General features: G+C 34.4%; 1 protein-coding gene across 1 annotated transcript; it reads right to left on the bottom strand.

Annotated features, from left to right (window-relative positions):
- Window positions 1-8,656: 8,656 nt before the first annotated feature.
- On the bottom strand, window positions 8,657-12,005 carry LOC110898172 (ubiquitin-conjugating enzyme E2 variant 1D). The gene is made up of 4 exons (XM_022144928.2): window positions 11,848-12,005; window positions 11,186-11,325; window positions 9,419-9,544; window positions 8,657-8,994 (listed from the first exon to the last, which is right to left on the bottom strand). Exons 1-4 carry the CDS (start codon window positions 11,879-11,881, stop codon window positions 8,854-8,856), a joined length of 441 nt encoding a protein of 146 aa, XP_022000620.1. The 5' UTR covers window positions 11,882-12,005; the 3' UTR covers window positions 8,657-8,853.
- Window positions 12,006-13,579: the final 1,574 nt, after the last annotated feature.

The following is a 13,579-nucleotide window of genomic DNA, read 5'->3' as shown; positions in this document are numbered from 1 at the left end:
TATTGTATAACCAGAGCAATTATTTAATCATAACTAGAGTGTCTATGTAATCACCTATTTTGATATGCTGAAGTTTTGCATATGTATTTGTATAACTAGCGTAATTATTCGCATAAGTAGCGTAATTAGTTAATGATAATTAGGGTAATTATGAATGGCCTTATTTGAATCTGATGAAGTTTTGCGTACGTATGTATTTATATAAGGCCATCCGTAGTCATAAAGCCCTTTGTGGGGCGTTATGCGACACGTGTCGTGCCACGTCACATAGGGGCTTTATGGGGCGTTATATCACTAGAGCCCGTAGTCATAAAGCCCCTACCCATCAATACCTAATTATTAATTTTCGTTTTTATTAATTAATTATAAAAACACTAACTAATTTTTGATTGGTCCATTTTTGAAATCCTCCCCCCCCCACCCAATCAGGCGCCATATATATAGCGCCACCCACCTTTTTTTGTCTCATAAAGCCCCTCGTAGTGGTGTTTGGGGCTTTATAGGGGCTTTATGAGGGCATATAACGCCCCACTACACATTGTCTAACTAGATATAATTAGAGTAATTCTGTAACTAGATATACCCAGAGTAATTGATTAGCTCATTTCAACATCCTCTTTTGTTTACAACTTTGCCACCACGTCACTAGATATACCTGAGTTTTTACTAGATTTTGAAACTCAAGTGAGTTTTGTGTATATACCTCTTGATAAATGTAAAACCTAATATATATTTTATATCAAATGTAGCTCGTTTTTACTGTTTTCTTGTATTAATTTTGGAAACAAGTCGTTTATTGTTTACTTTTGATTTTCAGAGTAAAAAAATGCGTAAACTGACAAAAGAAGCGAATTCACGGCGAAAACAAGACTTTGCAAGAAAACAGAAGAGTACACGCCCTCATGCTTCATCCCCTTAGAAATAGTCAGAAATACCCTCTGACATGGGGTCGTGCCTGATCAAACACGCCCCTGTGTCACCCCTGCAGTAGAACAAGACAAAATATACCACCACGCATGGGTCAAGCCTACCTGACACGCACTCGTGTCAAGCTTTTTTAGAATAAGACAACATAGGCCACCATGCACGAGGTTGTGCCTCTTTGGCACGCCCCTGTGTCATATCCTCAGAAGATTCTGAAATTTTAACACAATGGGACCCACAAAGTATCTCATATGGTTCGTGTCTATGTACGAACCTGATCAGAAAAGACAAAAAGAGTTCAAAAGAGCATTTACACGAGGTCGTGCCCCCACCTCATAATTAGCCTATAAATAGAGTGCTTGGGGTGCCCTTCTCCTCATCCTTCGGCACCAACTCCTTCTCTCTCACTCACCACCACTATCCATCACCATTTTCATATTGTATAGAGTTTGGTTTGTCTTTAGATCCCAAATTGTAAGAACTTATATTTGTAACAATTCAATATTGTTGATTAACATGTTTATTCATCATTATGGCCATTATTGGCTAATGTTCTTGCATCACTTAGTGAAGACAAACCTTTAATGTCTTTCTAATTTCTTAGTTTTGGACTTTTCATTTAGTGCGTGTTAATGACTTTGAATATGATTTTGTTATATTAAAAGTGAGTTTTAATCCATTGATTACTTTGTGTTTGTTGATTCAAACATTCGTATCTTTACGTCTTTATAAATACACGTTAACTACTTGGAGGGGAGTTAGAAACGTGGTGTGGGCTAAGTTCTTGCCTTGCACAGAGAGGTTGTATACTCGATGTGCAAGGACTTGGATTTTCATGTTCCTACTACTCTCGAGGAGATAGCACCAAATCGAGGGAGTCATAGTAGATAATGGGTCTAATCCCTTATAATCAAAACTTATTTAATACTTTATCCGACTTTTCTGGATGACCGCTCTGCTGCTTCTGACCAATATAGTCGATGGTAATGTCTGCCCGGCCAAGGAGACCTACCACTTATTGGCACTAACAACATATAAATTCATTTTTTCATGGAACAACTTTAGGTGTATTCTCATAGAGTACTCGGGAGAATAAACCGAAGATGTGTATTTTTCGTATAATGATCTCTTAAAATGTCCATAGCCAAATAAGTCAATTTAGATATCAAATGGGAGTCGGATCCAAGTGATTCTTTTTGTTATTGCTTTCGTTTAATTTTAATTGTTTTGTTTTTATGTTTAAAACCTTTTCACAAACTACTTTTGGTTTGACTAGACGTTGATAACCGTTCGTCATTGAAAGCTCTTGTGTACTTGGACGATCTTAGTATCTTACCTTCGCTACACATGTTTACCTCGTAGTAAACAATGGGTCCTACGCGACATGTAGAATGTAATGGGTCATATGTTTGTAATAAAACCCATGTGACTTATCCTTCACCTTGTAATAAAAAAGTTACAAGAATTTTTTTGCTTAAACGTTTGTAGAATTCTACTAAAGACGTTATCTCTAATGGTAAGTCGGGTCATGAGTTGATTCGGTTTACCCGTTACCATACAATCTTAATTTATGGTGGATGCCTTATATTCTCCGAACGTGCTACTTTTAGACATGTTTAACATATATTTTTATATTAATTAATATACTCATAAGACTAGAAATAAAGTAATATACATGTTGGTGGAAGAGCATTATTAAAGCATCCATAAATCTGTATGATATCTTCGAAATTAACGTTTGTTTCTTGGTAGCTTCCTAATAATCATGCCATGTGAAACAAGCATGTGCACGTGGTATGAGTCATGTGTTTCCTAAAATGGTATGGAGCGTTTCCTTTTTCATGACTAAACATAACATAATCATGAAATTGGTCAATGGGTTCGACTAAACCTCGTCCTATGTGATGTTTTCGATAGCTTAAGATGGCTTTTTCATTAATACATGTTTTTAAGTACTTTTAACGAAGTTTTATAACTACTTTTAACATAGTTTTATAAAGGATCGATAGCTTAAGATGGCTTTTTCATTATTACGTATTTTTAAGTACTTTTAACAAAGTTTTATAACAACTTTTAACATAGTTTTACAAAGGATCGATAGCTTAAGATGGCTTTTTCATTAATACGTATTTTTAAGTACTTTTAACAAAGTTTTATAACTACTTTTAACATAGTTTTAGGAAGGAATAATGGATTTTAATAATCCTAACTATTAGCTATTGGCCGGCAACGGTCCTAACTTAAAAAATAACCAATGTTGGTCCCATCTTTTTATATATAATAAACTAATGGACCTTTACTAAACCGAAAAGAATAAGGGGACAACAAGAAATTAAGATTATGTTAGTAAAGGTTCATTAGTTTACAATATATTAAGAGGTGGGACCACCAGTGGCGAAGCTTGAAAATTTCCACCGGGGGGTCGGAAGTCACCGAACCTAAAAATTCCATATAAGTAAAAAAAAGATTTATAAAACCGGGGGGTCGAAAACGTATATACCGAAAAAATTCTACACAAAATGTACATACATAACACTACTGAGCGAAAAGTTCGGGGGGTCGGGCGCCCCTCCCGGCCCCTTGAAAGCTACGCCCTTGGGGACCACCACTGATTAATTTTAGGGTTAACTTTGTACAATAGTAACCAAGTTTCAAAAGTGTTCTAATCAGGCCTGTAAACGAACCGAACGAACACGAACATAAGCATGTTCGTGTTCGTTCATTTAACTTTAACCGAACACGAACACAAACATATAATCGAACACATTTTTTTGTTCGTGTTCGTTCATTAAGAAATCGGGCATGTTGGTGTTCGTTTATGTTCGTTCGTTTAAAGCCTAAACGAACAGTTCGCGAACATAAATGAACACAAACGAACATAAACAAATTAACTGAACATATTTGAATAAACATAAATTAACATGATTGAAGAAACAAGTCTAATATATTACGTTTCATCCGAAAACACATCTAAATAAGTGTTCATATATATACTAATTAGTTATAGTTATATTTATATAAGTAGTTAGAAAACCTAATTTTTATATAAATATAACTATTTATGTATTTATTAAAATTTAAACGAACATAAACGAACATAAAAGAATGTTCATGAACATAAATGAACGAACACAAGGTGTGTTCATGTTCGTTCATTTAATTAAACGAACAATTTTTTTTGTTCGTGTTCGTTCATTTATTAAATAAACGAACTTAAACGAACTTCCCGCCGAACAAGTTCATGAACGTTCGATTCGTTTACAGGCCTAGTTCTAATTAGGTAATTCATATTTTTTTTTTGTTCCAATTAGGTCATTCAAGTTTCATTTGATGTTTCAATCCTAGATATTTTACCTAAATAGAAGGTCATCTATCCTACATGGCATTTATTTAGGTTTTTTATTTAAAAAAAATTGTTGACATAGCACATAAATGCCAAATGGATTAGAAAAAAAAATGCGAAATAGGTTTAAATTTTTTTTAAAAAATTGTAGAAAAGTTAGAAAAATGCAAAAAAAAAATAAAATAAATAAAAAATGTGATTCGGTTCGTCCCATGGTCGGCACCACTCGGTTCGTCCCGTAGCATTCGGAGAAGTCGCAGCAAGCCATGGCGGCCGCCACTCTCGTTTTCCGTTCGCCTCTTCTATTGGTGCATGAACTCCATCAAAACCATATCTTGAATCTTGAGACTCATTCGATGCCCCACTTCCATAAGACCAAAATATGTTGACAGTTGCCTTTTGATATGCTTGAGGAATATATGTGTTGGATTTGGTAACTTAAAGGCCAGTAGAAACTATATGCTAAACACTATACATGCTGTATTATCATAAAGTGAAACAAAAATTGCCAAACAAAAAGTACCAAACAAAAACCGGATTCAAAACCGATGAACCAGAAGACGATATGCTTAAGGAATTCACATGATTATTGATTAACATTATAAAATTGAGAAAAACAAGTTATGTTACGTGTAAATGAATTTATCATCAGAAAGAAAAATCTGAATAAATAAATGCTAGGACTATGACCTGCTATTCAGGTAAAATATCTAGCAATAGAACATCAAAATAAAGTAGAATGATCTATTTGAAACAATAAATTTTATTAGTGACCTAATTGGAACACTCCTAAAACTCCATTACTATTCTATGGTATATTCCCTTAATTTTAAAGTTGGAACTGTTGCCGACCAACGGCTAATAGTTTGGATTATTAAAAACCATTATTCCTTTTACAAAATATGCTATTCTATAGGGTGACGAAATCTACAGTTTCTCACTCGTTTAGTAAGTAGGTTACGATTAGATCAACTACGTTAGTGCACATCCTGTCTGATTCCACTCGAATGGAAATTTGATCGTAATTACTCAACTATATAAAGATTGTCTTATTCGTGTTGAATCTATTGTGCATAAAGTAGACCTTTATTCAATGCATATGTGTGACTTTATGTGATCCTTGGGATGAATTGGTTAACTCGTCACTATGTGTCTATTGATTGTTATTCTAAGCGTGTCATTTTTGGTGATCTTCTTCATCCTGGTTTTGTTTATCAGGGGCATAAATCTAAGATTATTTTTGCGCTTTAGGCTTGTAAGATGATCTCGCATGGTTGTGCTAGATTTCTGGCTTCGTTTGATTAAAAAGAGCATAGTTTTATAAAATACATAGTTGCTACGATTCCTTTCTTTACAAGGCATAAGTTTTACGATACAGTGAACTTTCGAGTAGGTAGAACTTTACACATGTGTGTTTTAAGAGGCCAACTGACTAACTATTTTAAGACTTCGCTAATCTGTTAAGTGTTTACGCTGACCATTTAAAAAAAATTTGTAAAATCCGATCATGATGTGGGCAACTAAGATATAAGGTGTGGGGTGAAACAACACCAGATTTTTTTATTTTATTTTATATGTTATGTATATTACCGTAATTTGGATAAACGAGAAAATACATTGAATGGTCCTGTAAATTCCTTTCCATAATTGTTGTCAAGATTCATTTCTTTATCAACGACTTTTAACGTAAAGTAAAAGTCACTAGTAAAGAAAGAATCTTTACAACAATAATGAAATTATGAAAAATGTATTTACAGGGTAATTTAAGATATTTTCCCTTTTACCCAAACTACGATAATATGCGTAACATATAAATAATGGTGGTGTTTCACTCCACACCTTGGTTTGAAATGCATACACTACAAAGTGTTTTTAGGTTTAACGTATATTTAAAACATAATTAACAAACTAGTGTAAAAGTCGATCATGAGGTGGGCAACTGCTTAGTCATCTTACAGAAATGGTCAATGTAAACACTTAACCCACAACCCACATTATTAGTCTCCATTAGCCAATATGATTGTCCCATGCCATCCCATTAAACCCAGTTCAACCAAAAAGAATGGGGCACCCATCTAACTCAACTCAAAACCTAACCTTTTTTTTAAATTAAGATAGCTAATCAAAATCAATATAGGCCAAGGTTCACCAGCATCGTCGTTTTTGCTTTCCGAACAACTCAACACCACCACCACCGTCGTCTTTGTTTTCGGGCCAAGGTTCACCATCATCAAATCAGGCGACATTGGAGGTGATTTTAATGCCAATCAGCTAGTCTCTTTGTTCCGATCAAAAACCCCATGGTTGGGATGTTAATATATGAAAATCGAAAGTGATTTTTTCGATTTATGGTCGGGATGTGAACTAGGGTTCTTGATGGGGAAGAATGCGACGGAGGTTGTGATGCGGGTTGTGAGCCTTCTTTCTCAGGGTTGTGGTACTTGCCATCCCTACTCGTCGCGGTTACGGCAGTGTACCCGCAACTACTCGATTGAACTTGAGGCCTTGTGGGTTATATGCGCCTTCCCCCTTAACGAATTACCAAAGTCTATAAATATTGACAGATAGTCGGTCCCTAAAGCACACGTGTGTAGAGTTCTACCTACTCGAAAGATTACTATATCGTAAAAGTTATACCTTTGTTAACCTACTTACACACCAAAGAACAACCCGACTATATCGTAAAAGTTATGCCTTTCTTAGCCTACCATCGTGCTTACACACCAAAGAACAACCCATTCAGTTTAACCACACGAAAGGATGTACCTTGCCTGGATTTGAACCCAGGACCTCTCACTAAGAGGCAAGAGCCTCTACCAACTGAGCTAGCCCCAGTTGGCGTATCCTTTGTTCAGTTGTGTTAATATTATGCCTATTATCATATATTGTCATATTTTAATTAATTTTTAACCGTCATTAATATCTAGATGCGGATATATTTTGGGCCAACCCATTACCAATGGTTTGGGCTTTTACTAGCCAACAATTAACTATTAATCAAATGCAATATACTTGGGGCCAGCCCATTACTTAATGGAATTGGACTTTATAGAAACTATACGAAGTTTTGAAACAATCAGAATTATGTATATATAATAACTAGGTTAGTTCCCGTGTGTTACACGGGTTGAACAATTTAAACTATATAATAAATATTTCTTGTAAATGCAAATCAAAGACGGAGACATTTATATATATTTGATAAATAATGAAACTAATAATAATAGTAAAAAAATCTCATACATGTGTATAGAGTCGTCTGTAAGAATTCATGTACCCTGTTTGAGCTCGAAAAAATATGTTCTTTCGTAATGTTTTAATATTATTATTTAATTTTAAAATAAAATGGGTATTGGGCTCAGTAAGAGCATGTTTGGTTATGTTTTTTGAAACAACTTATAGACTTATTGGGGTTTTGGAAAAGTCAGTATAGAGTGTCTTATTGACTTATTGGTTTTTTCCTCTCACATACACCCATATTGTCAAACATCATTTTGTAGATTATGACTTTTCAAACAGCCAATAAGTCAATAAATTTTTTCAGAAAGCTTAGCCAAACATGCCCTAAAGCTAATGCTAATGGGTATTGGGCTCACTAAGAGTATGTTTGGTATGCTATTTTAAAAAAATTAACATAGATATCGGGTTTTTTTTTTTATAAAAAACATGTGCCCCTCGAAATCACAGACCCTGTGCGGTGGTCCTCCCCGCACACCCTTATCACCGCCCATGCATGTGTATACTCATTTAAGTAATTGATATACATTTGATGATATCCTATATTTTTTTTGTATTCAATTAACATTTTTCTATTTAGTATTATTTGCAATTATTAACATTTTTCTAAATGTATATATAGAGTATGGATGTTACTGAATTTTTGAAGAATAATTTTAATTTTGACATATATATTCAAACTTATAATTATATAATGTAGTCATGAATTTTAATAAAATCCAAAAAAGCGTGAAACCCTTTCCGAATTTCAATAAAAGGGTTATAATTATCAGATAAACATTTTTCTATTTATTATTATCTACAAATTAGAAGATAAATTATTAGAAAATAAATATGAAAGAAAGGCGGGAAAACCCAAAAATAGGTGCATCTAATGAATGACACGTGTCACACATTGGTTTACTATAGATAAATTATAAAATAATAATGTAAACCTTCCCAACAACAATTTAACACAACTACATATCCAAACAAAAAACGGCCTTTAGCTTAATCCCGCGCAACCTATGCCAAATTATCATTTTGACCCATTACCCAACCACAAAACTGACCAATTTCAATGACCCGACCGGGTATAGTATAATCCAGACCGAAAAAATTATAACACCTGTGAAAAAAGTTCCTTGGTCAACAAACTCGTAACATAATGAGTTCAACAAAGCCTCGAAACTAACTAAATCGAACATATATTTTGCAAACCAATACATATATTAAGCACGAACACGAATCCCATTAATCAAACAAGTCCACATTTCTGCCATCAGATGGCTTTTTCTTTCAAGACATCCCAAACCCATTAAAGTGTCAATTTTGATTCAATTAAACTGTCACAACATTCTTAAAGATCCCTAGTAACAGGTACCTTCCGGGGGTTGGACAAGCTTGCGGTTATGTGGGGATGCCATCTCTTTCTTCAACCGAACCAGTATATCTTCCATTGTGTACTCTCTTTGCCAGTTGCCCAGTATCCCAAACTTCTTTGGTTCCACCTGTGAATAAAAAAAAAAACACAATTTTTTAGCAACAAAATGAAATCTTGAAGTCTCAACATCTAAGTTAGAGAGGGTGTTTGAATGTTTCATCTTGAAACTGATTTTCTGTTTTGAATACATAGAATTAAGGGTGTCAGTTGTATCGGGTTGCGAATTGAATCGTTGAACCCGAACACAACCCATATATTTATTCATGTCAAAGACATCAACCGTAACCCGAACACTTAAAGTCGTGTGACCCTACAACGGCCCTATTAATTATACGTATTAAACAGGCCAGCCTGAACACAGCCTGTTTTTTAAACAGGCAAGATATGACAACTCAAAACTTATTTATGTTCGTAGCGTGCCAAGAATTTAGCGACATGTCACAACGATCGACAGTTATGATGCAAAATAATTGAACAGCATTGATTTTTACCACTCCAGTTTCATGGTTGACACAAGTCATGTTGACCCGAGAATGAAAACGAACAGTAGGTGGCTTTTCTGGGTAATCTTTGTCACAAAATAGCTTCAACTGATAGATGCGGCCCTCGTGTACAGACTAAAAAACCCACAAAAACAATAGTATTATACATTTTTTCATATACTGAATAACATATACATGATCTCAAATCTCAAGTTCGAAATCTAAATCATGTTTTTCACAAAGTGAAGCAACAAAACCAAGGTATGCAATAACCAGCCTAGACCAACAAAACCGAATCAAACGCGACCAAACCGATACTGGTTGGTTACATTCGCTTTGTTCTTGGCTTGGTTTTAAAACGCGTGCATGAGATCGCATCAGGTGATGCGCTGCGATTACATCATAGTTGTTAATAGCGAATAGCGACAAAGGACCTATATGCTACATAGCGAATAGCGACAAACAGCGACCGCTATTTCATAGTTATCAAATGCGCTAGGCGCACTCTAGGCGCATAAGCCCCGGCTGTCGCCTAGGCGAGAAGCGCAAAAAAAGCGCGGGCCTGAGGAAAAAAAAGCGCAAGCAAAAAAAACATAAAAAAATAATATTATGTATTGAAAAAAAAACACTCTTCAAATTCCAAAAGTATTCGAATACCATAATCCTTATAATAAAACCAAAATCATCATGAATCCTCATAATGTCGAAAAATATACTGCAAATCCTCGTAAGGTCGAAAAATAATTGTAGTATTGTATGTTTTGCCAGCCAAAAAAATGAACGTTTGTTTACAACATAGGCTGTATATAACAATATATTTTTACAGAAGATATGATATCTCTCAACTTTTTTAAAATTCAAATTTGATTGAGATATAATTTCCAAAAAAATAGATAAATATCTGTAACTATAATCTAGTATATATATAAGATAAGATTTCAAAAAAAAAAAAAAAGTCACGTGGCTTTTTTTACCTAGGAGGGAGAAGCGCAGGTAGGTCGACTCGCCCAAAAATATCGCCTAGGCGGGAAGAGCGAGCGCTTTTGATAACTATGCGCTATTTTATATATAGCGATACACTAGAAAAAGAACTTTGAAAATTTTTATATGTATATTATATCAAAATACCTTGGTATATATGCTATTTTACATGTATATTTAACAAAAACCTATAAATCCAGCTATTTTATAGCTATATTTAATTGCTATTTACATTAAAAAAGCTAAACTAACTGTCGCTATTCACGCTATTGGTCGCTATGACCCAAATAGCGACACTTGGTCGCTTCGCTACATAGCACGCTATAGCCGCTATTGACATCTATGGAGTACATGATGCGAGGATGATGCGCCCTAAATCGCATAACGCGCTCCTGATGCGCACATTTTTCTGAAATCGACAGTAAAATTGTACAATGAGCTTGTAGAATGTGCTTAACAAGCTTGTACAATGAGCTGATGAAGTTGTTAAATGAGCCTTTTGCATAGACTACTTGACTTAAGAGTTCAAGGCTTATTTTGGTTAAATTGAACTTCTTTCATGGTACTAGAGCTATTTTGTTGTAATTATTTATTTTAATCTCCAAATTTATAGTGTTTAAAGTTATCAAGTTAAAATACCATCTATAAATATTTTTTTTTAAATAACAAACGCCTCATATACGTGATGCACATGCATCATGCATCGCGCATCGGGTTCAGGGATCAAAACACATCGGAGCGCATCGCGCATTTTAAAACCAAGGTTCTTGGTTCTTGAAATTTTAAAGATCATACATTGTGAGGGCCAATGATGGTTCCGGTCCAAGACCGCATGTAAATGTCATCACCGTCATCCATTCCATAACTCACAGTGCCATCTCCGATCCCCTTTTCTCCACGCTCAAGCTCCTCGAGCAACCTGAAATTTCTAGGCACTGCAAGAAACTTCAAAATATTAAACCAAATCTTCACACTCCATTAAAAAGACAATAATAATAATAATTAAAAAAAAACATTTTTCAGTTTCAATTCATTATAAATTACCCTAGATCCATAAAACAGTTCTAATTACTTAACTCTTAAGCATACAACTTCTGATCTTAGATCAAATAAACAACAAATCAAAGCAATCAATCTTCTATCAACAATCAAGACTACATTATGCAATAATTACCTTCAAATACGAATCCAAAATTCATAACAGCAACAACAACCTATTCATGATCTATCAATAGAACAATAATTAAACCTAATTGACCTAAGGTTAACTAAATTTCTTAATTAAAGAATCAATTTGCAAGCTCGATACAGCAATCGAGATTCTCGTGATCATACAGATGAAATTTTACGATGCAATAATAAGCAAAATTTGGGAAAACCCTAAAAGTCGAAATCGAAACCCTAAAAGTTGAAATTGAGATTGAAATTGAGGATATGTTTGAGCAGTAAGAGGTTACCTACAACACTCGATCCACCTGAGCCAAGCGTCATGGATTGATTATGCAAAAGTTTGAAGATAATCGATTTGATTTTAGAGAGAGAGAGAGAGGAGAGAGAGAGAAAGATGAAAGAGATGATGAGTGGGGAATAAAGAAGAAAAAATAGGGTTTATGTCGTAAAAGTTTTATTCCATAACGTGTACGCTTGTTTTAGAGATAAATACGCGAATTTGTTTTTACTAGATAAACAAATACGCGTATTTTTGCTTTTATTTTTGTATCAGACTACAATCTATTGAGGTTAGTTTTATGTTGTTCTTTTTCTTCCGTGTTTCTATGCTTACGCTAGTTTTAGAGATAAATACGTGTATTTGTTTTTAGTCGGGAATTAGACTAAACGTACGTGTATATCAGACTAAAAATATGCGTCATTGCTTTTACTTGTGTATCAGACTGAAAAACATGTTGTACACAACCATGTACACAAAACATGACTAGCGTATGTATTTTTTACTTGCGTATGACATAACCAAGAAACCAACGAATATACGACTTCAAGTGTCACAGATTCCTATCGTACAATTTTTTTATATATAAATAACCTATATTTATGAAGGTTTTTTTTTTTTTTTTTTTTTTTTTTTTTTTTTTTTTTTTGATTCTTTGGTTCAATTTGGAGTACTTTGGGTAGAGGTGCACAAAACGGCTATTGTGTCCTACCCACTGGACCCGAGTAATCCAAGGAATCGGACCCGGGTTCTGGAAGTTAAACTAATACCCAATATATCCGGTTAGGGTAGGGTACAAACATGTTCCTACCCAAAATCCAGGTATAACCGGTTCCTCTTAAAACGTCTTTTTTAAACGGTTAAACCCGAATTATCTAACTTTTTTATATAAAAAACCAAACATAACATTAATAAAAACTAAAAAAATCATTATTTATTGATTGTTAATATTTCACCAATACAATGTTCTTATACAACTTTACTTTTTATGGGCCGTCACATCTTCAGTGAGTACTACGTCGAATACGCCCGAAGATAGTCCATCCTCCACTTCTTCGTCGAGTAATCTTGCTTCAAGTAGTATTTCATCTTCAAGGTTTGTTTAATCTTGTATACGATCCACCGCATCCAAATGATCTTTTAGGCAAATGCACATCTCTATCGATTCGGGAGTGAGTATTGTTCTTCGAATCGACATTACCTTGCCATTAAGAGAAAAAACGGATTCAGAAGCTACCGTAGAAGCTTGGACAGTTAGTAAATCATGCGCCATGGTGGATAGAATCAAATATTCCTTTTCCTTTCCTTTCCACCAAGCCCAAATATCAAAGTTATTATGATCTTCGGTAGACATAGTCGCTACATAATTTGCATGACTATACCTACCGAGTTCACTTGTTGGGATGTCACCCCTTTGACGTTTATTTGTCTCATTCCGAACAATATTCATCATAGTCATAATCGAGCCCCGTATCGAGAATGAGTTAGAACATGAGCTCGATATTGAGACACTTTTATGTGTGTTGTCGAGCCATATTTATTTAAATACCAATCAAACATTTGGTTCAAACATTTGTTGAAATTTTCATAAGTTTTGGCTTTCAAAGTCGAGTCCCTCTCATGCATATTCAAATTGTCAAAAAAAATCGTCTATAAGTCATTCAACCCCTAGAATGTTTAACATTGGGTTTAAAGCGACGACACAAGTAAAAACCGGTGGTAGTTCAAAATTTTCTTTCATT

The sequence above is a fragment of the Helianthus annuus genome, chromosome 13 (genome assembly GCF_002127325.2).
Source record: "Helianthus annuus cultivar XRQ/B chromosome 13, HanXRQr2.0-SUNRISE, whole genome shotgun sequence".
In the NCBI taxonomy this organism is placed as follows: domain Eukaryota; kingdom Viridiplantae; phylum Streptophyta; class Magnoliopsida; order Asterales; family Asteraceae; genus Helianthus; species Helianthus annuus.
This window is presented reverse-complemented; position numbering and strand designations above follow the sequence as displayed.